Source organism: Macroventuria anomochaeta (genome assembly GCF_010093625.1).
Source record: "Macroventuria anomochaeta strain CBS 525.71 unplaced genomic scaffold BU25scaffold_11, whole genome shotgun sequence".
NCBI lineage: Eukaryota > Fungi > Ascomycota > Dothideomycetes > Pleosporales > Didymellaceae > Macroventuria > Macroventuria anomochaeta.
The window spans coordinates 80,532-106,426 of NW_022985372.1; the positions used below are offsets into that span (position 1 = coordinate 80,532).

The following is a 25,895-nucleotide window of genomic DNA, read 5'->3' on the forward strand; positions in this document are numbered from 1 at the left end:
TGAAACGTCAACTACTCCAATATCATACTCTCCCCGTTCCCCATATCCTTGAAATGCACATCCTCAAACTCATCAATGCCCCACCCGCTCCCACCATAGCCACCCGTCTCCTCGCTCCGCGCCTCTCGCAGCGCATCTTCGACAGTCCACACCTTCCTCTTCAAGAACCAGCTGATGAACCCTCCGCCCTTCTTGACTTCGTCGTGTGTTGCAACCCAGTACTTTGCGCGCAGAATTCTTTGTGCCAGCACGCCGTTCTTCGCGCCGAGATTCAACTGCTGCGCCGCGGATATACTGACGTCGTGCAAGCCGTGCAGGAACGCGAGGGTCTTCAGCTCTGGATCTGCCTTCGCTATCGGACTCAGCGCGGCGTGTGGAATGCCGTGTGGAGTATATATAACCGCCTCTGCTGCCTCGCTGCTGCTCGATGGGAAGCCCTCTTCCAGCCCGTCGCCGTTTATAGAGAGGCTGGAGCGCTGTTTGCGCGGAGTGGTCGAGAGGAAGGGGTGTGTGGCGAAGGTGATGAGGAGCGCGGAGTGGTAGTACAGAGAGTCGCCGGCGGCGGTGAGGCGGCTGATGCTGAGCCAGGAGGGGAGGGGTGAGAGAGAGAAGTCGTGCCAGTCGCTGTTGTCGACGAAGGTGGGGGTTGTGGTTACGGTGCGGAAGTGCGACCAGGAGGATATTAGTTTGGATGCTTCCTGGCGTATGTCAGTCTGCGAATGTATTGTGGAGTGGTAGAGCAGGCGGACCTCTGTCGCAAACACAGGCACGTCTCTGTGTACCTCCAGTAGCGTCTCCTTGTGGCAGTGATCGGTGAACTCGTGCGAGATGGCGACGGCATCGATGAGCGTCTCGTCGTCCGCGCCAGCTCTTCTCTTGCTTGCCCGGCGCATTCCTCCAGCAAGCATTTCGACCTGGCGCACCATCTCTTCGACCTCAGCGATGCTCTTCACCGCACTAGGTGTAGCATGCCATTGTTGCGAGAACCACTTCGCGACATCCGACTGCCCGCCCACAAACCATGGGTCGATCAGTATGTTGTAGTATACCCGGCTGCCATGCTTGACTGCATTTGCGGGCCGCGGGACCTGGAGCAGCCAGGACGTGTCGGCGTTTAGGTGGTGTAGGATGGGACGGCGCGTTGCCAGCGCTCTGACGACGGCATCGCGGGTTTCGAGGTGGAGTTGCTCCGAGGGTTCGTCCATGAATGCGATCGGTGTTGGGATCACCGAGGCATAGTGACGCGTCGCGTTGGCGTATAAAGTTACGATGAAGGTATGGCGCGCTAGCGGGCGCATGGGTTTACGGATGACGCAGGGTCCAACCTGCCTCGAGGCTTCACTACACTGATGACCTCCTGCTTGTGGCCTCGAGTGGTAGGATGGGGCATGTAGAAGATGTACGATTCTGAAAGTTTCGAGTGCTTGGTTTTCCACGTCAGTGATTCGCGATTCCGGGTTTTTGGCACGAGTCTGGAGGACTTCATGGCATTGAACTTTTGTGGTGATTGCGAACCTTGTTCGATAATGCTTTGAATCTTACTATACTATACTACACGAAAGATCCTACTTGTTGTTACCCTCGCCCAAAACGCCACGCAATGCAATGCTACGACAGAAGATTCCCAAGATGATAAACAAGAACAAGCGCCAATTTTGGTGGGATCGTGGAGGTAGTCAGTCGTGTAACAAAACGCGGATCGTACTTAAAAACATGGTGCGTGAAGACGCATATAGAAGAATGGTAAAATCGCAACTCAGCAAAAGGCAACCCTGGAGGTATCTAGTGTACTCTCAAGTCTAGCTAGGCGGCATAGACTCATTGTACTTGCGGGAGAATTCCTCGGCGACTTCGGGGCTCTTCACTGCGAAGTAAACAGGGGTCAAGCCCTTGTCCTTGCCAGGTCGGGTTGCCTGTACCATCTTCCTGCTGCCACCAGCGACAGTCGAGCGAAGTGCAGGCAGAATCTGGTAGTTGAGAGGTGTCGCTCCACTGGGGATGCGTATGCGGACGAAGCACTTGCCGCTGACTTTGTCCTTGAGGATCCAAAGGGGACCACGCGCAAAGTTCTCCCACTTCTTGGTGCCATCGCCCTGGTCAACTTGTTGCTTGGCAAGCGCAAGGTCAATGTGGAAGACGATATCGTTCGCCGCAGTCTCCTCCTCCGTCAGCTGCGAAAGATCGACCTGCTCATGCTTCTCGCCCTCCTCCTCCTCATCAGCAGCTACCGAGTTCTTGTTTGTCTCGGTTTCGGACAGTGGTGTGCCTGCGCGGGAAGAGAACACGGAAGAAGGAACGGAGCTAGGGGCTGACGCGCCGAAGTTGGGCGCAAGTAACGAAGCACCGCTGTTACCGCCAAAGCTGAAGAGACTGCCGGATGGAGGCGGCTTCGCGGGTGTAGTTGAGAACTCAGCAGGCGAAGGCGTTGCAGGCTGGAACTGGAAAGTAGGAGCGTCCTTCTTCTCGGTAGCTGGCGCACCACCGAACTTGATCGGGCTGCCGACCTTGAACGTTTGGTCACCAGCAAAGGTGTTAGCCTTGGAGGGTGCGGTGTTGGCACCGGCATTTTCGAAGTTGAAGAATGCGAAGGGCTTGTTTGTGGGCGTTGAAGTCCCGTTGGTCTGACCGAAGATGGAGGCAGGCTTATCGTTCTCCTTCTCGGCCTCGCTGTCGGCATCATCAGCCCTTGTCATGCGAGACAGTAGACTGCCCTTGGCGCTGGTTGCCTGCTTCTTGCTGGATGCGTCGTCTGACTCGGTCTCCGATTCGCCAAACCTGCGCTTGGGTGAAGTAGACCCTGTGGAACCAACGGCTTGGTCGTTCTGTGACTTGTCCTCCGCATGCTCGTCTTCCTCGTCATCGGAGTCGTTCTGGTTGTTTGACGATGGACCGGAGGAAAGGTGGCCAAACAGGTTGCCTGCTGGGCTGGGCGCAGCGCTGGGACCGTCAAATACTGAACGGCCACCTGTAGTGGATGCCGGGCTAGCAGCGCGGAACAGGCTTGGCGTAGAGGCACCACTCGCTGGCTTTGCGAGGTTGGCAAAGAGGTTCGTGGAGGTAGTCGACTTATTCTGGGCGGGCTCCTTGGTTGGCTCAGGCGGAGTAGGTGTGGTGGCACCAGAAGCGTTAGTAGAAGCTGGAAGGCTAAATCCACCGGCAGAAGCGACCGCCTCCTTCTCCTTTGCAAGACGCTCGGCCTCCTCCTTGTCGTACCGGGCGCTCCACTCCTCTTCAGTCTCATCGTCCGAGTCGTAGTCTGCGTCCTTGGCCTTCTTCTTTCGCTCCGCCGCAAGTTGTTCATACGTCTTCGCGTTTTTAGCGAATGCAGCCATGAAGTCAGTGTTTCCACCACTCGAGCTGCCACCGAAGCTTGGAGTGAAGCCACCTGCCGAAGAGACCTTTGGTGCACCGAATGATGGAGTGAAGCCAGTAGAGGCTGTGGAGGCCTTCGGTGCTCCAAACGAAGGGGTGAAACCATTTGAAGCAGAGGCGGGCTTGGAGGTAGTCGTATCATTCGACGTGCCGAAAGAGGGTACGAATCCAGACGAAGCCTTAGGAGCCGAGGAACCGGTAGAGGCGCTGAAAGAGGGAGTGAAGCCAGATGTGCTTGGCTTAGGTGCGGAAGGACCAGCTGATGCGCTGAACAAAGGAGTGAAGCCAGTGCTTGGTGCAGCAGTCTTGGGGGGCTCAGTGCTCTTCTCCGGCGTCGAGCCCTTGCTGATGGCCTTTGAGAACAGGTTTGAGGTTGCTGTTGCGGGAAGATTGAACTTAGGAGTGGTTGTGGAGGTTGTCGATGATTTCGGCGTGGGTGTAGAGGGCTCGGCAGGACGCGAACGCTTGGAAGACTCCTGGAGGTCTTCAGGGCTTTCTTCGTTCACCTTGCGCTTCGTTGAGAGGACTGACTCGGTGCCTGTGACGCCCTTCGCCGCCGCGCGCTGCTTCTTTGCGATGTCGATCTTAGTCTTGAGTGTACGTGATTGCTGATGGTGCCAGATCGATAGAGCTGACCAGTCAGCCACAGGAGAAGCATTGGTGATCATCTCTCGGTACTTCAGGTTCATAGCCTGAAGCTGGACACTCAACTCCATGATGTAGTTGACCATATCGTCTGCGTCTTGCGGGGCATCGACATCCTCAATAACCCAATCTTTCGGAACATTGAGCTTGCCAATTTTGGGTAGCTGCGGCGCGACCGATGTGTCAAGCGTTGACGCGCTGGGTTCCGTGGACTTTGCCGATGCTGGAGGTGCAGGAGTCTGCGCCTTTGGAGGGTTGAACAGGTTGGAACCGCCACTCGAAGAACCTGAAAGGCCTGCAAAAGGATTGGAGACCTCTTTGGCGGTAGGCTGCTGGGCGGGTGTCTCTTGCGCAGCTTGCGGAGCTGGTGCTGCCTGTGATTTGGATGGTGTGAATGTGTCTTGGGCGTTGTTCGACCCGAATGACTGGAAAGAGAAGCCAGTGCTTGCCTTGGGCTGTGTGGTGAACATCCCTGCCTTCGCCTGGTCATTGTCCGCTATCTTTGCGGGCTGTGGTGTGCTGAATCCACTGAACATGTTTGTCTTGGGTGCCTCGGGTGCTTTGAACATTGGCGCGCTCGCAGGCTTCTCGCTCTCTTTGGGGGCGCTTTCCTTGTTTTGTGATGCACCGAACATGCTGCTGAAGTCGGGCGCCGGTGTGCTTGCTGGCTTCGGAAGCCCGGCAAAGAGATTGCTCTTGGGCGTCTCTGCTGCTGCACTGCTGGCTTGCTCTGCGGGCTTCACGCTGCTGAAAAGGCTTGGGGTAGCAGACGTCGGTTCCTGCGCCTTTGGTGTTTCCTGTGTTTGACCAAAGCTGAAATTCGGTATGCTGGCGGGTGTCGATTCCTGTGCCTTTGATGCTTCTTGTGTCTGGCCAAAGCTAAACTTCGGCGTGCTAGAGTTTGTGGATGTCTGCAGACCGGAGAAGAGGTTGCTGGCAGGGGCAGGGGCGGGTGTACTTGCGCCTCCAAACATGTTCGTGGCTGGCGCGGGTGTTGCAGCCTCTGCGGGCTTGGGTGCTGCTGCTCCGCTGAAGCTGAACAGACTTGTGGAGGACGTCGCAGGTGCTGCCGCTGGTGTGCTGTCTGTGCCCTGTGTGCTTGTTGCGCCGAAGCCGAACATGTTCTTCTGAGGTATAGCAGCTGCTGGTGTGCTCTCACTCTTCTGCGCATCAGCACCAGCGCCAGAGCCACCAAATGCGGGTGTTGCCGCAGGTGTCGCATTGTTTTGCGTGGACCCGCCGAAGTTGAAGATGCTTGTGGAGGCAGGTGCTGGCGTGCTCGTGCTGGCTGGGGCGGCAGAGCTGGTCGCGCCGAACTGGAAGGACGGGGTGCTCGACGCAGTGGGAGTGGATGTGTTCGCACCGAAGCTGAAGGTCGGTTGTGACGGTGGGGCCGGCGTGCTGGGTGCGGCTGCTACTGACGAGCTGGCACCGCCGAACATGAAGGAGGGTGTGGACGCGCCGTTGGTCGTGCCGAACATGCTAGTCGACCCGGACGAGCTGCTTGTATTGTTTTGCTGAGCTCCACCGAAAGGATTGCTTGCAGGCTGGCTACCAAAAATGGAGCCGCCGAAAGGTGTGGATGTGCCGTTCGTCGCGGATGCGCCGTCGTTCATGCTGCCGAAGGGGTTGTTTGTCGATGACGCGGGGGAGAAGTCGAAGCCACCTGTGGGCGGCTGGAACGCGTTGGGGGCGGGGAAGGAGTTGTTGGTAAAGGTATTGCTTGAATTCGACGATTGCGCAGGTGGGAAGCTGCTCGTCGCGTTACCACCAAAGGCATTGCCGCCAAACATACCCCCGGAGGCATTCGAGCCATTATCCCCTCCGATGGGCGCTGAAGCTCCAAAGTTGAAGTTGGGTGTCTGCTGCCCTCCGCTGAAGTTCACACTCTGTGAAAGACCCTGTGTCGGCGCGTTAGCAGTGCGCTGGTGTAGCATATGCCTCGTTCGCACGACCTTGCGATGCGTGAGGCTGTATTTGTCGACCATGCTGGTGGTGGTGGTGGTGGATGCGACCGTGATCGAGGGCGTGTGAGCGTGAAGGACTTACGGACGAGGCGCCAGCTGCGCGGCGGGGCTTGACTGATTTGATCCTGCGAGGTGAATGTCAGCGCGTGAACGTGAAGGGTGCAATAGACGCGCTCTGTGGTGACACGCGACAGGAGTCCGAGTCATGGTGAGGATGAAGGAAACCTACTTGCGCGCTGCCAATTGAGCTGCAGTCGCCCGCTGCGGCACGTCGGCGGGTTCATCGCGCTCGTCGTACGGGTTCTCTGAACGGCCCTGTCCGAAAAGGTTCGCGCGTTTTCCAGACATGGTTGCGCCGGTTTGGGTTGACGTGCGGCGGGTGATGGGTCTGGGATGGCAGGAAATGTTTTGACGTTCGGCGGTGTTAAGAGGAAGGTGCGACCGTGCGTCGACGTCACGCTAGCCTCGCACCTTCACTCTGACACCACCGTGGAGGCATTCACCAAGATTGCGGATGGAATAGTTGACATCTTCAATTTTTGAAAACCTTGAAACGTAACAGGGGTTTTGCCTATAGCCTGGAGGTATTCGCGCAATTCAACAACCTGCTGCACTGGGAGAATTAGAGATATCAATCAATCGTGGGAATGTAAGCACCTCCAAAAGGATACGGGAGGTACTGAAGGTGTTGTCCCGAATCGATGATAACAAGAACGGGACGATTCAATCCTCAGACTTGGAGGCCTCAAAGATCATCCTGGAGGTATTCAAGGTTTTAACTTGCTCACAACACGGACACATCTCCCTACTGAACCATGGCCCAGCAGCGTCGTGAGTATGTTTTCCTCGTCGCGCCTCCCTCTCTCCTTTCCTTGTTTCTCCACGTCTCGCTCACCTACTTCCATCCTACTTCTACTGTCAATATGGACCAAGCAGATATCAAGAAAGGTGGCATTGATATAACCCCGCCATCTTTTTCTACTTCGGACCAAGCAGATTCTCAGGCTACTGTCGTTCCTCCTACAAGTCTCCTCACATGTCTACGCGTGGCAACAACTCAACGAGATGCCCCTTCACACGTCAAATCCATACCACAGAACGTTTACTCGCCCATTGGACCTCCACATGTAGCGACTGCGTCTACTCCATTCGTCCTGCTTGAGCGATACCCGCTTGAGATTATGGCTACCTGCGTCGGTGTGGACTTCGACAAGCTCAACAAACACCTCGGTCAGATGTCACTTATCCAACAACTTCTGTGTTGTCTTCACAGGAGCACCATAACCTATATCAGCTCGCGCTCATGGTAGAGGGATTGCGAGAGAAGGTCTAGAACAACGAGCGTACCACCAGGGCTAAAGCTGGGGTGGAGGGGGTATATCGCATCTGCCTAGCCCCTCTGTCAAGCTCAGATCCCGAAATTTGCAGACGCATTTCCAAATCATGGACGTTCCGCAGATACGCCTTGGACCTCATCGTCCCATACGCTGACCATGTGGGAGATCCAGCAAAATGGAGACAGACTATGCTTGGTCACTGGAGTCAAGCCAGCTACGGTTACTGCCTGAGGGAGACCCTCGTGTCTCACGCCGACATCATTCGAATCATTTCACCAAACGAAGGAGTTCAACATACCTTGACAAGGCGCTGCAGCAGTATCAGAGAGAAAGAAGTTTAGAGAACAGCTTTGGTAATTCATGGCATGACGAGATGGATACAGTGCATTGAGTGGAATGCTGGAAAATGATTGCGAGTAGACGTTGCACCGGTATTGCATCCTGCATTCAGAATACAACAAGATATAACTAAATGTGAGATGTCCCAGCTGAGGTATCCCTCGTACCGTCGAACCAAAATGCAATTCCTGAAGACACCCTCTTGTGCCGCGCCCCAGTTGCAACCCACTTAACCACTTCGTCTAGAGAGCAACATGGCAATACTATGAGTTCAACATCAGACCGCCGGTATCTGTGACCTGTACGACGCATGCAATTTGATACTGCTTAAGACAGGAGGGTGATAAACGTGTAAGCTACTTTGTAAGGGACCGCATCATGCTCATGACGCGCTCGATCCGCAGGTAAAACCTCTTGGTACCTCGACAGACAGCCGTAATTTCAAGGATCGTGACATGGTTCGTGCCAAGATGGGCGCTGTGTTGTAAACCTTGCGTCAACCATCAATTACGATCAACAACAGATTGTGGTTACAATGTGGTAGCAACCCAGACAATCAACGCTCTTCAGCGGTAGGCTCACGTCAAAGTGGGTGAACATGAGGTCGAAGGCCGGCGCCGAGATCCAGGGTACCTGGATGAATCCAGGCCCTCGTCCTTGGCCGAACGTGCTGAGACGCGGGGGAATGCATCGTGACAAGCTCGAACCATGGAGAACCATCACATAGGAGGAGACATGGGAGGCCAGCTCTCTTCTGTCAGCTGCAACTCTTGAAACAAAGCTCCACCGAGTCGACATGGCAACTTCGGATCTTGCTCCGCAGATTCTAGCAGACCTGTGCCGGGCCGCAGACAAAGATAGTCAGCTTCGTGCAGTCGGTGAGCGCGGAGGCTAGGCAAATGGAGTCGCAGGATCGTAAAGGATGACTTGGCTTGGAGTGCTGCAGCTGCGACAACCTCCAGTCACGAAGACAGAAAGACGGCTGCTGTGCCACTGCTTGCGCGTTGAAGTCGTCCCTCTGCTGCAACCCCACAGGTCAACAGCGAATGAGGGCGTGCTCGAGCAAGTGCGAAAGCGAGAAACTCGAACAAAGCAGTGCTCTTCTCATCGCCGTATCGGTACGGGCACTGGTGGTCCCGGCGGCCGCAGCCAGGCGTCTGCAAGCTGCGATTCGATGGTTCGCTCATCTTGGGCTTATCATCTCAAATCGATGGAGTCGCCGTCTATGGCCCACTGGCTCATACTGGCGCACTGCCTAGCTCTCCCCACCTGCACCGCGCACTCGCGTGCTGCGGCATATTCTCATATAAGCAGCATCGCCTCTTGCTTGCGTTTGTGTTGACCTGTTGAACGTGAGGTTTTCCACACGATTACGCTGAGATTGATCGCCGCTGTCGATCCCTCCGAAGCAACTCTCCAGCAGCGCGACGTGCCGCGCGCCCTGCTTCTTGGAACGCCGTGCCAGTGAGCCGTTCGACCCCGGATTAGCGACAGACTTGCCTAGCGACCCGCTTGACAAGTGCAACAAGTGCCAGTTTGTCGTTTCGTCACCGATCCGATCTCTCCGCGGGCGTCAATTTCTGTTGATATGGCGGTTGCTTGGTGATAGATGCTCGTGCTACATTCCCCTCCACCGCCCGGTCCTCTATTTACACCTGACATGCACTGGTAACACCACGAGTATCCAGCACCACCACCATGGTCAACTCCAGAGCGCATGCGCATCCGGGCCATGCACGGCTTCACAAGCGCGGCCACTCCGCCTCGTCGTCGCTGGCGAGCCCGCTGAGCCCGGTTGCTGACGGCGGAGCATTCACATTTAATCGGTCAGAGACGCCCAAGATGACCATCGAGGAGTCCTGGACCGAGATACCGCAGCACATGCCCGCCTCTCCCTCCTCGCATCCGCTTAAGATCAAGCCGTACCTGCGGAAGCTGTCGTCCAAGGATACGAACGCCCTGGACCTCTCGCGCCCGGCTGCAGAGAATGAAAGTCTTGCAGGCCTCGGCATCGCCAACGAGTACAATGGAGTGTACTCTCGCTCGATATCAGACGTCACCTTCACCCCCGTCAACGGCCGCCATCGACACACCCGCTCGACTTCGAACACCTCGCAGTTCTCGACATCGTCTGGTGGTCTGACACGGCCAACGCCCATGCCGGCCATCCGCCAGACTCCGCAACCAACAGCCTACCTACCGCCCGCATCCAAGTCGTCACCATCATCAATACTTGGAATCGAGAATGAGGGCGATGATATCATGTCTGACGAGGAGTTCCGTCTGCGACAGAACGCGTATGAGCCCGGGCGTCGATCTGGTTCGATATCACCCGTGCCTGGTGTATCCCTGCGCATTCACACCAACAACTCAACAACACGACTCGCCAGCAACTACTCCCAGTCCACCATATCCCTGACCTCGCCCGTTGCCCAAGCACGGTCCAGAGGAGACACGCTCAAGTCCATCGACACCACCACCTCGCCCAGTTCGCGCACCTCGTTCGACCAGGGTCTGCGATTCATCCGCGGCGGCCGCGACTCGCCGATTGATGCTGCATCACGCGCTGCATCGATCCGTGCTGCACGGGCAAAGTTCGAAGAGGAGGAGTTGGCAAAGGAGCGCAGATACGAGAGGGAAGCAACCAAACAAGCCGAGCGGGACTACCGCAGACAGGCGAAGAAGGAGGAACACCAGAGGCGCAAGTCAGAAGCCACCGACCGTGCTGAATACAAGCACTCTCGCAGCATCTCCGACTCGCACAACGAGAAGGCACCAAGGCCCTCGGTCGGTGGACGACAGTACTCAGACTATCGCGAAGCACACGTCAACTCGCTGCCCAAGCACGTGAGCACCGTGGATCTGGAGAAGGCTGGTGTCACGCCTGAAGTGACGACGAAGCGTGCGGCGAAGGGTCGGTGGCTGAGCTTCATCACCTGGTTCAAGACGAGGCTTTTGCGCATGTCGAGGAAAGTGTCAACTTGAGGCTGAGTCGGCCGGTTCCACTCATCGCCACGCTGCCACGTCGCCATGCAGCAACACAGCCCTACCATCCGCATACGCAAGTCATTATCCTCTCTATGACCTGCGCCGCCGATCCTCCTGCCATCTACCCCAATAACATCTACTCTCCTCTGCCTTAGCAGCCGATTGGCTACTCTCATCACTCACACTCATCTTTCAGCACGGCGTTCGGTTGCGGGTCACGGCCTTTTTTCACCATTCATGTTTTATTGATATCATGCTGCATCTTCTGCGAGCATCCTTAGCATATATACCTAGCATTCGTGTACAGGCGCACGGGGAAGGACTTGGGTCCACTTGTCTCTTATTGCTGTTTGCGTCGCATGCGTTTGCATGTCTGATACCCCAGAACACGTTGCGTGTCTAGCGGTGTTGTCTTGGTTCTGGGAGTCGGGGATATGTATACGTATATATCGCTTCGGACAGATTCGCCCTGGTGTTGGCTAGCGGGGCTCACGAATGCATATTCCTATCTCATTGCTCTTCAATGCACTGTGTACGTGACGATCTAATGAATGCGTGCCGGATCTGAATTGCAATACGAAGGCAACACCTCCCGTGAACTTAGCCATATGCTGTGTAATTCCTGGCTTGCCAGACCATCGCCAACAAACAAGAGGATCGTCCCAAGAAGCATGCATAGCCGTTGGGAGCAGCCGACTTGCGGGGGCGGCGGCTCTCCCGAAGACGTGGCTCGGTCCAGGGTCGGACTTAGGGAATCGACATCACTGCCAAGACTAACGCCATAAGCTACCTCAGACGCTTTGAGCTTATTCATGCTTATGCTTTCCCCCACGCTTAAGCTTCCTCTCACGCCTAAGGTTCCCCTCACGCTTTTGGGGGGCAATGTGTCAGGCTGCTTCATAGTCGCCATGTCATTAAGAGGCTTACCCCGAGCTTCAGTGCTCGCGAGGAGCAGCACAAGGGTCACAGTTGGGCGCACGGGAATCGAAAGCTGGGCAAGTTGCGGAGTTCGCGCGGGAGTGGGCCGCATCACGCAAAAGAGATGGGCGAGCAACAAGGACCAGAAGCCGGTGCCTGATGGGGAGAGGCCGTTCTACCTGCAATTGCAGGAGAGTATTCAAGAGCGTGTGCAGAAGGAGAAGGCCGAGCAGATTCAGATCCAGTCGCTGCAGCAAAGAACGGCGCGAGGAAAGTTCTGGGCGACAGTTACAGGTACGCGCTCTTCACGCGATAGTCGCTGTTGTGCAAGATATAATATATATATATATATGTATATATGTATATATATATATATACATGCTAACACACAACAGCCGTTGCCGTCGCTGGTGCCATGGGCTACTACTATGGCCAAATGAAGCCCCCAAAGCCCGACACAGCCTCGACCGCGCCGCTCCAGACATTCCCACCCGTCAAGCACAACATCTCAGAGGCGAACATGGAGGCAGCATGGACAGACTTCCGCGACATCGTCGGCAAGGCGAACATCTCGCTCGAGCGGTCGGATCTCGAATCGCACAGCGGCTCGTCCTGGTCGTCGCATCCCGCCGAGCCTGGTGACGTTCCCTTCTGCATCGTCAAGCCCGGCAGCACAGAGGAGGTCAGCGCTATCATGAAGATCTGCCACGAGCGCAAGATCCCCGTCACCCCCTACAGCGGCGGCACCAGCTTGGAAGGGCACTTCGCAGCCACAAAGGGCGGCATCTGCATCGACTTCAGCCGCATGGACAAGATCCTCAAGCTACACAAGGATGACCTCGACGTCGTCGTCCAGCCTGCCGTCGGCTGGGAGATCCTCAATGAAGAATTGGCGAAAGACAACCTCTTCTTCCCTCCGGACCCAGGCCCAGGCGCCATGATCGGCGGCATGGTCGGCACCGGCTGCTCAGGCACAAACGCGTACCGCTACGGCACAATGAAAGACTGGGTCATCTCGCTGACCGTCGTGCTCGCCGACGGCACAATCATCAAGACGCGCCAGCGCCCGCGCAAATCCTCCGCCGGCTACGACCTCACACGCATGTTCATCGGCAGCGAAGGCACGCTCGGCCTCGTCACAGAAGCCACCCTCAAAGTCACTGTCAAGCCACAACACACCAGCGTCGCCGTCTGCGCATTCCCCTCTATCCGCGCGGCTGCTGATTGCGTATTCAAAGTCGTCGGCGCCGGCGTGCCCATCGCCGCCATCGAGATCCTGGACGACGTGCAAATGCAATGCATCAACGACGCGGGCCAGACCTCCAGAACATGGAAAAACGCACCAACGCTGTTCTTCAAGTTCGCGGGCACGCCCAGCAGCGTGAAAGAGCAAGTGTCGCAGGTGCAAGGCATGGCCAAGAAAGCAGGGAGCGTAAGCTTCGAGTTTGCCAAGAGCGAGCAGGAGAAGGAGGACTTGTGGCAGGCGCGCAAGGAGGCGCTGTGGAGTGTCATGGCGAAGGGAGAAAATAATGATGATCTAGGTGTTTGGACGACGGATGTCGCTGTTCCTATTTCAAGGCTACCACAGATCATCGAAGAAACCAAGGAGCAGATCAGCAAATCGGGACTGCTGGGGAGTATCGTCGGGCATGCCGGTGATGGAAACTTCCACGGTAAGCTTGCCCCAAAATCCTCCCCACTTCATCCTTGTACACTCCATGCTAACACGGTTTAGCGATCATCCTATACAACCGCCGCACCGAGTACGAAAAAACTAAGCACCTCGTGCACGACATGGTCAAGCGCGCGATCGAGCTCGAAGGCACCGCAACGGGTGAACACGGCGTCGGGCTCGTTAAAAGAGACTATATTCCCCATGAGCTGGGTACGGATACCGTAGATGCGATGAGGCAGCTCAAGAAGGCGTTTGATCCGTTGTGTTTGCTGAATTGCGACAAGGTTGTTAGGAGTAAGATGCCGGGGAAGGGCGAGGTTGCTGAGTGGTAGTCGTAAGGAGAGGGGGAGGGGTGTAGGATAAGGCGTGAATAGATGCTTCCTGGCACACAAGGACATGAGTTTCAGAGATGTACCGTAGTCTGAGGTCTTCCAGGGTGCACTTTGACACTTCCAATCCTCTAGAACTGGGACCTGCAATTCTCAGGTCTTGGTCACCTGGGCACATGCTGACTTTCTCCGGCACTTGTTCTCCTAACCAGCCCACAGAAAGACTGCGTTATCATAGGGGCGTCTGATATGCGGGATCTAGGTTGCGTCTGGGTCGCGGCCAGAGAGTCCCACATGGATGTACGGGTCAGTCATGCCATTGTCCCCTGCATCAGCCTTGCTGGAGGAGTTTGTAAGCACTATGTAAATCTGGATGCAATTTTACTAAAAACCCGGTCAAGTCGATGCTTCGGAAGGCAGCGCCTAACATTCACGGAGAGCACAAAATGCGTTACAGGGTGAGGGGAGAAGTGGTGGGAAGTAGGAATGTGGTGTGGGGCCTGAGGAAAGTAAGAGCAGAGGAGCAACGATGGACGCGGTCAGAAAGTAGGCAACAGAGCCTGCGCAAGTGCAACATACTTCGTCTCGCCCTTCTCGCCTACTTTCAGCACATACACTCTGAGGTTTCTCGCGCCAGACAGATATACGTTCAGTGCGGACGCGCTATACGATTGGACCGAACAGCGAAAGTAAGGCAAACGTGGAGATACAAACAACTATTTCCCTCAATGTTGCCACTCAGTCACTGGGTTTGGCCCATGTCGTACTCTTGGTCGAGTGCTAAGGCTTTGTGGTATCAGTCGGATTAATAAATCTTTGACCCTTGGTGCGATTGGTAGTCACGGTTGAATAGCATTCGTAACTAGCAGAAGAGACAAACTATTCCTTCTGCTGACGTGCATATCGACCCCAACACTGGGAAGAGGGCTCAGGTCGATCTGTGTTGATGCGGGAACGAATTGCTGATAAGCGACTCGAGAGGCTTTGTAGTCATGGAGAGTCATCTGCTACCTGTGAGTATCTCGCTTTGGTAATTGTAGCCTGACCAATGGTGTATCTGCTGCTCAGCGAAGCACAAGCCTCTCCGGCGATGCGATGAGACTAAGCACAGGGCAGGAGAGAGAACGATGGTCAAGAGACAAGAACGGCGGGAAGTACTGACGTTAGCACACGAAATGCAAGTTCCGAACGAGTCGAAAAGGCAGTATGTTGCGGCAGTCGTTATGCTTCAAGGCACCGTGATAACGCAGCGTGTCAGCTGACTGTCTTTTGCAAACGGACAATGCATTTCTCTTACCGGCGTCGATCCGATTCGACGCTGTCTCAGATGATTTCGACCTTTACCACGGGTTCTTCTTTGTTGAACATGCTGTATCGATCCTTCAGAAGCTTCTGTGTCCTCTATTCATCTTTCGACTCGAAAAGCTCAGTGCAGGTGTCGTGTTCTTCATGGGCCTGTTGTTTGCTATGCTCATCTTCCGACTCGAGCGCTTTGTTGAGTCTGTAGCGAAATTCCACCTTGTATAGCTCTCGACCGGAGTACCCAGTGTATACTCTTCTCTTCTGAAAAAGGTTCTTTGGTGTTTCATGATATCTGGACACAGGCCCTGGTCGACAGACCGTAACCCAATTGCGTATCTTTGTCGACACAGGACGCGGCAGTCGTGTGCACAGAGACGATATTTGTCCAAATGGAGTGGCGGGTGGAGCGCATATCAGCTCAGCGTTATACACATGTGTCTGGCCTCTTGACGAGTGCTGCAGTCTGCTGACCCCGCCTCGAACACTGACCCACGACCATGATGGAAGTCCGGGTGTGGCTTTACGATCTCACCAAGCCCCTCGTTGATTTGACCAGTAGCACCAGAGCAGCTGATCCAGGAAGAATGGGAGCCACAGCCCAAAGCTGTTCTCGTAATTGGTGTGACGATTTAGAAGCTGGACCATACCCGCCAATGCACTCAGTATGTCGTCCTCGTTGCTTAACTGAGCTTTGGTGTAAACAGACAGTATCTCGTTCCAGATGTCTTCAAATCTTGCCTATTCGAGATCCTCTAGTGTCATCCGGGTCATCCTTGTGAAGGTAGTTCGTGATTCCCATCGTTGGGGACACCCCTCGACGGCTGCAGGCTCACAGCGCAACGCTGACACGTAAGCCGCTCTCGACATTCCCATATGATCTCACTCCCACGAAAGTGGATCGTTCGTGGGGACATCATACGTTCTTGATAAACCCAAGCTTGAGTGTCAAGATGCCGATCTTTGAGGTGATGCTCCGAGTTGTCGTGGTCAGTTCCAGCGAAGAACATGGTACTTTCGCCGTCATCGAAAACTTGACAATCTTCCACCTGGAGTGGTTGTCGATGCCCAAGACAACCCACGTTACAATCAATAGAGTCGGATGCCGCGATTGTAAGTAAAGACTTCACATAGGTTGATCCCATCTAAGAGACCTCTCGTGAAAAATCTTGGCCACTGCCCTGAATAATGCAAAGAGTGTTCACCCAGAGATACCTCACCTACAGCCCTCTGCACACTTTTATGGCATGCTGGATTGTTTAGGAAGCGTGTCTACTCCGATACGAGCTTGAAATGCCTTGAGTGTGTCTTCAGTAAGCAAGACAGAGGCGCGATTGCCCTTGACTACAACTAAGCTTAGCGTAAGGTTGTATGCTAATATCGCTCGTAAAGACCAAACGTATTGTCACCCAATTCCAGGTCGGCATTGAGATCTAGAAGCCTAGATGTTATGTGGCCACCAAAGCTCTTGTTACAAGGTTCGTGGCTGTCAGCGCATTATTGTAGCCAAGCAGCAACCAGCTTGATACTTGCGTCAGATCCGGTGTTCAGAGACCATCTGAAGCGGGAAGACTCGAGCGAGACTTGATTTGATGCAGCTAGACGACGTTCCCACTTCTCTCGTGACAAACCGTCTTGCTTGGCAACTTTCGAGCAATGGTAGATCTGGACGTTAGCCAGAGGTTCAGGAGAGGTCGATGAGTCCCAAAGATGGCTGTCATGTAGAAGCAGAGTTCGATTGTCATGATCGGTATCTTTGACAGCCAGGATCCAGTTCGGCTTACGACATGGAGAGACCCACGGCTGACTTTCACCTTGATTTGGAAGAGCTGAGTGCTTCTCTCGATCCATTGAACTAACGAAGAGAGAACAGAGGTGACATCCAAGCCCAGCTGATTTTCGAAGAGCAAGTATGCTAGTACGATGCTGTAGAGGCGCTCTGCTCGCCCAGAGGGGTTCAGGATTCGGGAAGGGGGTTTGAAAGGCGGTTCGAAAAGCCTTGGTATCGCGTAGATCGGGGATCGAGATGCCTCAATCCATCTATATGTTGTGGTATTTGAAGAAAGCATGAGCGTCGTCTCCTGCCCATGATGTGGGGCGTATAAATAGTAGCGACAATTCGTCAAAGATCGCACAGCTGGTGCGGTATGGCTGTTCGGTTGGTGTCCAGATCTGTCAAGAGAAGTTGAGGTAGCTCTGCCACTCATAAGAAAGTGGGAAAGCAGGCGGGCTGCGAAGGATGTAACTCGACTGCGCTTACAAGAAGTCTACACATTAGGCGAGTGCACAAGGCGAGGCCTTATATATCATGCCCAAAGGTAGCACATCACGGCGTAACAGAAGCCGAGAGACACTATATATAGTCCTCCCACGCGCATAATGACCAGGTTAAAGGAATAGTAGATACATTAAGATGTGAGTACCGAAGGGAAGGCGCACGGACACGAACCACTTGAGGCTCAAGCTCCCCGCAATGCGTCCCTTTGACCTCCACGTGCAACATGTAGTTCGCAGCAATTCACACCGTTGAGGTGATTGACAATTCCAATGCCTACACGCGCGATCAAGGCTATATTCTATACGCGCTTTCATCACGAGAAAGGTGCGCGGTAACACCTATTGTACCTATCTTACGGCTGATCATTCTTAGGTTCACGCGTACTCCACCAAGTACCAGCAGGCGCGATAACGCCATCAACCTCACCCTCTGCCCTTCCAGCACCGCTCTTTCCCTTCTCCTCGGTCACACAATACCTCATTCCGACCCAGCAGTTTTGCGACCGCCTCATCACCTGCTGCATCAACCACCATCGCATCATCGGCTATCCTGTGTGTATAAAGGAAGAGAAGAAGTATGAGAGAAACGAGTTCATCTTCAACTTTGCCATTGTGATTGGCGAGAATGAGGCAGACTGGGCATGCTATGGGCAGGTGGTGAGGAAACTGGGAAGGCTGCTGCGAGGACTGGAAGAACAGGGAGGCTTTCTTAGCAAGGAAGAGGAGGGTGTCTGGGATGACGAGAATGTAGGGCTAGGGATAGGAAGTGGTGGCATGGACGACAGTATGGGCGGAAGTAGCTTTGGGATAGACAGCGGCAGCAAGGTGTATGCGCTGTGTGAGATGGTGCTGGAAGATCTCAACAACTATGCTGAGTGCATGATACCAATTGGTAGGTGCCCTATGGATCCATGTGCCTCGACTCTAATTCCTGACACGATCAGACGACTCAAACACGATCAATCTGAAGCTCTTCCCTACGAGACCGCCTCCGCCACCCGTTCTTGCGCATCAGGTCCCTCTCCTCACAATGTCCCTCGCCGGCCTACAGTCGCCCATCTCGTCAGACCTCACCCTGAATCGCATTCTTCCATACGTCAACGGGGTGAATTCGATATCGCGGATCGCCCAGCTTGCAGATACAGACCTGTCTTTGACGCGGCGAGCGGTGCAACACCTGGTATACTACGGATGCCTGGTGCTCTTGGACATATTCAGCTTCAGTGCGATCTATGCGCCAACAGCAGAGATTGGCGGTCTCATTGTGGACGAGGATGTCAAGGAGGAGTGCATGAGATACGTCAGAACACCGAAGCTAAGGGTAGGATCAGCGGCCAGCAAGAGCACAATTGTGCGGAGTGAGTCTGAACGAAGCCGTGATGAACGCAGTTCGATATCGTCCTCAGCATCGCAGCAGAGCGAGACTGCTAGCTCGACCATCCACATCTCAGACTTCGATGCCGAAGAGGACGAGGACGAGGACGAGGACGAGGAAGAAGAAGATGACGGTGAATGGCACATTGAGTACGAAACACTTATCACCCTATACACCTCGCTGCGGCAAGGCCTTACGCTGAAGAGCTGGGTCCTCGACAACCTCGACTTGCTGAGTGGCATCGATGTTCGCCGATTTATCACTTTCGGCATCATCAAGGGCTTCCTCTACCGTGTGCACAAGTATGCATATGCAACATCTACAGCAGTGCCTCCAGCGCCACCGACAAGCCTCCAAACCTCTGCTGCTCCCTCGACATCGAATCTGAGAGACTCTGACACGGCCACTATCCGTGGCAATGGCCACTACCCTTCAATATCCAACCTTCATTCCCATACTCAACACCCTACGTTTTCCTTACACCGCCCCTCGATAGCCTCGACAACAAGTCTGAATCCGCATTTAACAAACACGCATCACCACAAAGCGCCAAGCATCTCGCGAAACCAGGAATTGAAGGACATGGATGAGCTTGTCAGCGACAGGGAAAGAGAAAGCGGATTGCCATTAGTCAGGTTTCTGGATGGGATGCACTGCTTTGATGAGATATGCAGCGAACTGTCGCTGCCGGAGAAGGTCGTTGAAGGCAAGATCAGGGGAGTCGGTGAGGGTCTAGGAGTGGTTATACATCGGTGATATTCAAAGATGATGTACAGGTATTGCGCAACACGCGCCTATGAATACGATCGTTAAGCAACAAGTGGACCTCTCCTCCGGTAACTGCGGAGAAACCGTGCCCCCTCAGGCGTCAACGAGTGAAAGTAGTGGGGTCCCCACAACCACATGACCGTCATACCCATGCCAAGCCCACACTCCCAACCCGAACACAGCGGGCCCTGCATGCGTTGTCTGTGTGATGCACGTCATTCGTACAACGTCATGAGCCCGAAGATGTCTTGACACAGCATTTGACACTCACGTGGACTGCGCTGCGGACGCTGCCCCGAACCATGTGGAGAAGAGGTTGGGATGTTGGGCGCGCAACAGCGGATTCTTGGGGAGAGGTGGGTATGGGGTTGAGGGTACAAAAGCAAGCAAAGACCCTGAAATGTAGAGATATAATTGCTCAGAATCACTGTACTCCTCGACGACTTCGCCAATTCAAAGTTCACCACATCGACGAAGAACACAATCTAACATGCTCACTCTCCTCAGCGCTGCAACACTCACCCTCGTCGCCGGCCTGAAGCTCACAGCACTCGGTCTGGTGTTTAAATGGATGGCACGATACTAGACCCCCCTCCCTTCCAACACCCCTCTAGACTCTCCTCGAGTGTACCGAACTCTTGCACCAAGCTCGGCAACTCCCCAAGACTCGCTCAAAACAACAAGCAGAATGAGGCGAACATCAATCACGCACCCTCACTCTCCGGCCCCAGCTCAATATTAGAACCCAATATCCACAATATTAGGCTCGGAGATTTGTGAGTCAGGAAGTGTGACAGCGGGACAAATCGAGCGAAGCGAGTGCAAGCTGCGAGCTGTGCTCTGCGATTTTGCAGGTGTCGGAGTTGTGTCCGACAATTACGAGCGCCTGTGGCGGGAACGATTTCCAGAAGGAGCGTCAGCGGCTCTGCGATGTTTCGATGGCGAAAGAGCCCCGCATGGCGTGCTACCCCGCAACACCGATGCCGGCATCACGAGATATGAGCTCAACACTCAAGTCGGTGTTCATTGTGGTGTTTTGAATGCCGGAAGGACACCGTATTGCATCACCTCGTATTGCATCACCTCGTAATCCGAACTTATAAGTAATCAGAACAAACTCGCTTGCATACCACCTGCACAACACGACACAATGGCCGCCGACGCAGAGACATTCACCGAGCTCCCCATCCTGCCTCTGTCCCGCGCGCTCGACCCAGCGACGAAACCTCAGTTCCTCGCCGACCTGCGTTCTGCACTGCTGAACGTGGGATTTCTGTATCTCAGCGAGACGGGGTTGCCGCAAGAGTTGGTGCAAGATGTAATCAGGGAGTGCAAGGGATTCTTTGAGAATTTGCCGCAGGAGGAGAAGGAGAGGATTGAGATGAAGAATGAGAAGAGCTTTTTGGGGTGGAGTAGGGTGAGTTGAGTTCTCTTCATCTTTTCGAACTTGTGTTGGTTATTGCGGATGTTCGTTTGTAATGGGTCGGTCGTGCATGCCTCTTCTGTTCATGCTTCTTCTGTTGATGTGTGTAAGCATGGAAAAGGGGAAGGAGCAAGGTGTTGTGTGGTGATATATTCTGATCGAAACGAACGGTCTATGGTCTATTGGTACTCGTACAGTCGTATGCTATGCTATGCTATGCTATGCTCTGCTGTGTATGTGCAGCGAGGAAGAAAGAAGAAAGAAAGCGCTGAAGATATTACTATGGGTTAAGAAAGGAGAGAAGGAAAAAGCGCATACACGAACGTCCTCCTTTTCATCGAACGCCATAAAACAGAACCGGGTATCTCCCAACATGTATTTACCAAAGGGCGATCGTCTATGACCGCCATGCAGTCATTTCGACATTACGTCTTCTCCTTTTGCTCACAACGCTTGTCGAACACTTGCTGACGACCTCCAAGCTCGACAACGAGACCACAGCTTTGAATACAGATCACCGCGAACAGCTCGATCTGTCAACACCGCACCCGGTCCCAGGACCTGAGGCACCTCTGTACCACAATCTTCTTGCACCAAACCAATGGCCGTCATCACAGCATCTTCCAGCCTTCCGGCCCGCGTACGAAGACTACATGCGCCGCATGTCTGAAATCTCCACTCTCTTCACATCCTTGATCGCGGAGGCAATTGGCCTGCCCGCCGATGCATTCAGCCAGTTCTTCGACGAGCATCAGCAGCACAAGCTGAAGATCGTCAAGTACCCCGAAGTCGACGTGCCAGATCTGCCAGCTGGAGCCAGCGAGATCGACAGAAAGAAGTGGGAGATCAAGCGGCAGGGCGTTGGTCCGCACAAGGACAGCATGCTCACCAGCTACCTGCTGCAAGCCTGCAACCAACCGGGTCTGCAGGCGCAGAACGCCAAAGGGCAGTGGATCGACTGCATGCCCATCGACGGCACACTTGTAGTTGCGATCGGTCAAGGTATGGAGGCTCTAACAAACGGCGTCTGTGCGTCGACGACACATCGCGTGCTCAGTCCGCGGAAGAGTGAAGGTGCGCGATACTCCATTCCGTTCTTCCAGGGGGTGAGCTACGATGCAAAGTTTGAAGCCATGGATGTCCCGGAGTCCGTCTTGAAGCTGCGCGACGAAGCACGCAAAGCCAGGAAGGATGACGTCGAGTTCACCTTCGTTAAAGGCAAATGGGGTCACCTAGGAGAAGCTACACTGATGAACAGGGTGAAGAGCCACCCGGATGTGGGTGAGAGGTGGTATCCAGACCTGCTTCGGCAAATTCGTGCACAACAGGCAGCAGCGGCAGCAGCGTGAGTGCAACTGCCGATAGGCATCGAACAATAACAAAGAAACTTTGTCGCACTTTCATCCCCGCTCTTGAATTCTCAAACATGAGACTATCGATTTCTGCGTGCGTGCATCATTGCGCAGGGCGCAAGACGACGCAGGTTGCGGTGAGCTGATGTCCGCCTGCAGGTTCCTCAATGCGGAAGCCTTGCCAGATGCATGAGCACGGGTAAGATCGGACCGCTGCACTCTTCGATGCACGATTGGCTGCAGCTGGAGCCAAGTCCACGTCGTCGGCGCAGCAGGCTGCCCGCCTAAACCGCGCTAGTGACCGTCATAGAGCGCATCGCTCGCTTGGCGCAGGGCATTTTTCTGCTGGCCCAGAGAAGCATCGGATAACGGTGGCCGCGCGCCAGACAATGACCGGCCGAGAAGCACGATAGATAGGACGTGAGAAGGCCTGTATTTGATATTGACTTGTTTCATGATCCTTACAGACTACTGTAACCGTGGTAGAGCAGCGCGGCTTGCAATTGCAGAACTGTAGCGTGTTCCACTTAGCACTCGGTGTCGGTGTGGAGGGTCTCGGCTTTTTATCTGGTTTAGGAGTCGATCTCGGAGTAAACTGAAGCGCTCCACGGAAAATTCCACTTTCAGATGACCAAGCTCGCGTCTCCACCTTTTGAGCATCATTTAGCAAGGGCTGCTGGCCCCTGATAATTCCATGGTCCGTATTGTGGGCACCTAAGCGGATCCTGCTGCAATCCTGCTTCTGCTGACTGCAATCCTGCCTCGAGTGGATCCTGCGCGTTGCGTTTCATTTCGATCAATACCGTGCGGGGACGACTTCGAAAGTTTGCCTAAGCGTTTCTGACGTGCCCTCTCGATTTGATTAACTACCGCAATGTCGCGCAAGAATTGGTCCGAGAAGGGTATGCCAATCGCGCAGATACAATCGCCGTCATCGAGCCATGTAGCATGGGTACCTTGGCCGGCTTCATCGATCATGGAGGAAGTCGGTGTCGGATATATCCCTCTGCCAGACAGTCTCTGACCAGTTGAAGTGCTCGTACCGATGCCGTGATAGATGTCTTCTTAGTCGATCCAAAACCTGGTCTGGGTAGGCGAGCTGCGAGAGTGGAGGTCGAAACAGTGTATACGTCCGACTACGGTATCCCTGCTACCAGGATCTGGCCGCGGAGAATTACGTTTTGCTTCGACGTCTGCTCAATGCTCAACTTTCATGTTGGGCTGCATGTACATGATGTGTTGACCAGGCTCGCCCATCATTTGCGGCTGAGGCTGAGCGTGCGAGTGGGGAGCATGTGCCATCATAGGCATCTCACTAGGATGGCTGACTTGTGGTGCATAGCCCTGATGAGTGTACGAGGGGTACGGCGCGGAAGTCTGCTGTTGTGCGTGCGCGTGGGGATGCTGGGGTTGCGGCGGCACCTGGTGGTTCATTGGGACGCTCATGTGTCGCTGATACTCAGATGGGTGCGGCGAAGGGTGTGAAGTCGGTGTACCGTAACCAGTCATCTGCATAGGCTGAGAAGTGACGAGCGAAGCGTTCTCCAAAGGATACGACATGGCTCGCGCGTTGCTCTCCATCCCGTAGGAGCTTGGATAAGGCTCGACAGCGTGAACCGAAGGGTGCTCCGCCATTGAGACCGAGTGATGCTGAGGATGCGACGACGGATGAGGACTCCAGCGCGCGTCGTGGTGCGATGTCGACACATCCATAGGCGGTGGCGCCTCGACGTGCGGTGAAGAAACGTGATGAGCATACGAATGTTGTGTCTGCCAGTGACCAGCTTGGGAAGCAGGTGTCGCAATCTCAGGAACTGAGTGGACGCTTCTTGCTGTGCCAGTGGAAGATCTGCGTGGTTGGCTGAGCATCTGAATGCGATCACTGGGCGAAGGAGCGCCTGCTATCAGTCTAGTCAGCCATCATGCACCTCATATCACCCGCGTTTCACCAGAACAATAAACCGTTCTCGTTTCGCCAAACAAGAAATGAGCAATGGTCGCTGCAAACAACGCACGTCGCCCAAAAAGGAAATAACGTCAGAGTCGTCGACGTTGTCAACAAACGGAAAGTGACAACCTCGCATAAAAGAGGGTCGGCTGCACATAACGGGTGCGGCCCGGGGAAAGAAAAAGCCAAGAAGTGAGCCCACTTGACTAAAGAAGGAACTTTTGATCTGTGCTCTGAAGACAAAAAGGAATTCATCACATACCTGTGTTGTGTTCTGGAACCCCCAGGGTGGAAGGTGCGTGTCCCATGCGAGCGCGAAGCATAGCGTTCTCTTGCTCTAGCTCTTCGTTGCGACGCATGAGATCAATCATCTTGGATGAAGAACTGCCCTCCAGCTGGGCTTGAAGTTCGCGATTCTGACGTTCGAGAGAGTCGATGTGGTCCTTGGTTCTTTGGCGGATGGCTCGTTGTGCTTCTCGGTCGTTGGCCCGCTTCCTCTCCAGTTGCGCGGCGGTGAGGGTTGTGACGCTGCGGGTTCCAGCTCTTGAGGGGCGCTTCTTGCCGCCAGACATGTTCTTCCTTGACTCGCTCTCAGAAGAGTGGCCATCGTAGGAGAGTGCCTTCTTGGGGTTGTCCATCATGTGGGGAGGAGCGTAATTGGGAGTGCTCATGAAGTCGCTCCGGTAGGCGATAGGATCACGGTAATGGAGTACTGAAGTCATCGAGGATCCGCGAGGGGCGGTGAGTGTATTAGGCAATGTCGACGTTGCTATGTCAGCGGGGCCCAATTGAGAAGCGGTCCAAGCGTGACACCGTATCAATGTGGTGAAGTGACGACGGCTGTTCCTGGAATCCCAAGATCAGGGTATTGGCGAGGGTTAATGTAAGCGTGCCGCAATGCGCACAGATGACCCACAGACGTGGGTGCGTGTAGTGAGTCGTGATGTAAGTGAAAGACAGCGGAGATTACAAGTTTGGACGGGAAAGCTAGAAGGGTGAAATATTAGGAAGGAGCGAGGACATGGCTGGCAAGAGCCTATAACCTATTCAATGCTATCAGAGCTGGTAAATAGCGTCTTTTCCTGGTGTCCGTACCCTGGCCTTAGGCTAGTGCTTGCGTTGCATCCTGGCACCTGGCTGTAGCCACACGCACACGTGGGTTTCTGGGGAATCGTTTCACTTTGGCCACTAGGGTTGGCACCATGAGGTTTGGTGCCTGACAAGCGCTGATCACGCAAGCTGGAAGCGTCTGCAAGTGGCAGCGGTGCAGACCCTTTGCAAGACTGGATGCACTATGTTGCATGCGTGGCTCCCAACGGCAGAACGGCGGTAGTAGACGCCTGAAGATGGAGCCTCACCCTGCGTCCGGCGAGCGCAGTGGCTGTTCTGGAAAGGCACCATGGGCGTCTAGCTCGAGGCATTACAGCCCACTACTGAAAGTGGCCGTGGCCGAAGCTCCTGCGCGACACTAGCTCCTCGGGCCACCTTACCTAGAAGACGCGGAAGGCGACCGTCTCCACTAGGAAAGCTTGCGACGACGGGCACTTGTGAAGGAGGGAGGGTTCGGCCGTCCAGCTGCGAGCGGTTTCCGCGCTGCTGACCGGTTCGCCGCACTCACTACTGGATTTGAAAAATGTAGGATACCGCAGCGCTCACAAAGGAACACAGGGGGACCGTTCTGTGACGTTTCGCGGCGTATCATGGCGTGGTGCTCATGCTTCAATTCCTCCAGCGACGCCGGGCAAAAGGTTAAACAAGCTAGCTGTGCCAAGGCCACTCGCACGTGGTGGCCCTGTCCAGTAGTCCCGTCTCGGTGCTCGGTGCACGCCCAAAACTAAAACTCTCTTCTGCCCTCGCCGCTACCGTTGCGACCTCTCCACCCA

The 25,895-nt window shown here is 54.7% G+C and overlaps 9 protein-coding genes across 9 annotated transcripts; 6 read left to right on the top strand and 3 right to left on the bottom strand.

Moving 5' to 3' along the window:
- Window positions 1-11: 11 nt before the first annotated feature.
- BU25DRAFT_457179 (uncharacterized protein) lies at window positions 12-1,205 on the bottom strand (the record flags this gene model as incomplete). The annotated part of the gene is made up of 2 exons (XM_033710093.1): window positions 12-698; window positions 750-1,205. The coding sequence occupies 2 exons, from the start codon at window positions 1,203-1,205 to the stop codon at window positions 12-14; spliced, it is 1,143 nt and encodes a 380-aa protein (XP_033563094.1).
- Window positions 1,206-6,455: 5,250 nt separating this feature from the next.
- Window positions 6,456-7,758, top strand: BU25DRAFT_409402 (uncharacterized protein). Its single transcript, XM_033706044.1, has one exon. It carries the CDS (start codon window positions 6,800-6,802, stop codon window positions 7,292-7,294), a length of 495 nt encoding a protein of 164 aa, XP_033563095.1. The 5' UTR covers window positions 6,456-6,799; the 3' UTR covers window positions 7,295-7,758.
- A 1,422-nt stretch (window positions 7,759-9,180) lies between these two features.
- Window positions 9,181-11,053, top strand: BU25DRAFT_23436 (uncharacterized protein). The gene has a single exon (XM_033701448.1). The coding sequence runs from the start codon at window positions 9,359-9,361 to the stop codon at window positions 10,643-10,645; it is 1,287 nt and encodes a 428-aa protein (XP_033563096.1). The 5' UTR covers window positions 9,181-9,358; the 3' UTR covers window positions 10,646-11,053.
- A 503-nt stretch (window positions 11,054-11,556) lies between these two features.
- On the top strand, window positions 11,557-13,573 carry BU25DRAFT_457182 (uncharacterized protein; the record flags this gene model as incomplete). Its single annotated transcript, XM_033710094.1, has 3 exons — window positions 11,557-11,860; window positions 11,962-13,239; window positions 13,302-13,573. 3 exons carry the CDS (start codon window positions 11,557-11,559, stop codon window positions 13,571-13,573), a joined length of 1,854 nt encoding a protein of 617 aa, XP_033563097.1.
- A 233-nt stretch (window positions 13,574-13,806) lies between these two features.
- On the top strand, window positions 13,807-14,470 carry BU25DRAFT_23455 (uncharacterized protein). Its single transcript, XM_033701449.1, has one exon. The coding sequence runs from the start codon at window positions 13,975-13,977 to the stop codon at window positions 14,377-14,379; it is 405 nt and encodes a 134-aa protein (XP_033563098.1). The 5' UTR covers window positions 13,807-13,974; the 3' UTR covers window positions 14,380-14,470.
- An 872-nt stretch (window positions 14,471-15,342) lies between these two features.
- Window positions 15,343-16,083, bottom strand: BU25DRAFT_465903 (uncharacterized protein). Its single transcript, XM_033710669.1, has 2 exons — window positions 15,684-16,083; window positions 15,343-15,597 (listed from the first exon to the last, which is right to left on the bottom strand). The coding sequence occupies exons 1-2, from the start codon at window positions 16,012-16,014 to the stop codon at window positions 15,401-15,403; spliced, it is 528 nt and encodes a 175-aa protein (XP_033563099.1). The 5' UTR covers window positions 16,015-16,083; the 3' UTR covers window positions 15,343-15,400.
- A 1,288-nt stretch (window positions 16,084-17,371) lies between these two features.
- BU25DRAFT_490068 (nitrogen permease regulator 2) lies at window positions 17,372-19,332 on the top strand. Its single transcript, XM_033711471.1, has 3 exons — window positions 17,372-17,471; window positions 17,520-18,038; window positions 18,091-19,332. The coding sequence occupies exons 1-3, from the start codon at window positions 17,417-17,419 to the stop codon at window positions 19,275-19,277; spliced, it is 1,761 nt and encodes a 586-aa protein (XP_033563100.1). The 5' UTR covers window positions 17,372-17,416; the 3' UTR covers window positions 19,278-19,332.
- Window positions 19,333-20,106: 774 nt separating this feature from the next.
- BU25DRAFT_23528 (Clavaminate synthase-like protein) lies at window positions 20,107-22,242 on the top strand. The gene is made up of 4 exons (XM_033701454.1): window positions 20,107-20,345; window positions 20,401-20,706; window positions 21,195-22,158; window positions 22,224-22,242. The coding sequence occupies exons 2-3, from the start codon at window positions 20,440-20,442 to the stop codon at window positions 22,059-22,061; spliced, it is 1,134 nt and encodes a 377-aa protein (XP_033563101.1). The 5' UTR covers window positions 20,107-20,345; window positions 20,401-20,439; the 3' UTR covers window positions 22,062-22,158; window positions 22,224-22,242.
- Window positions 22,243-23,261: 1,019 nt separating this feature from the next.
- On the bottom strand, window positions 23,262-24,734 carry BU25DRAFT_338324 (uncharacterized protein; the record flags this gene model as incomplete). Its single annotated transcript, XM_033702720.1, has 2 exons — window positions 23,262-23,973; window positions 24,271-24,734. The coding sequence occupies 2 exons, from the start codon at window positions 24,732-24,734 to the stop codon at window positions 23,262-23,264; spliced, it is 1,176 nt and encodes a 391-aa protein (XP_033563102.1).
- Window positions 24,735-25,895: the final 1,161 nt, after the last annotated feature.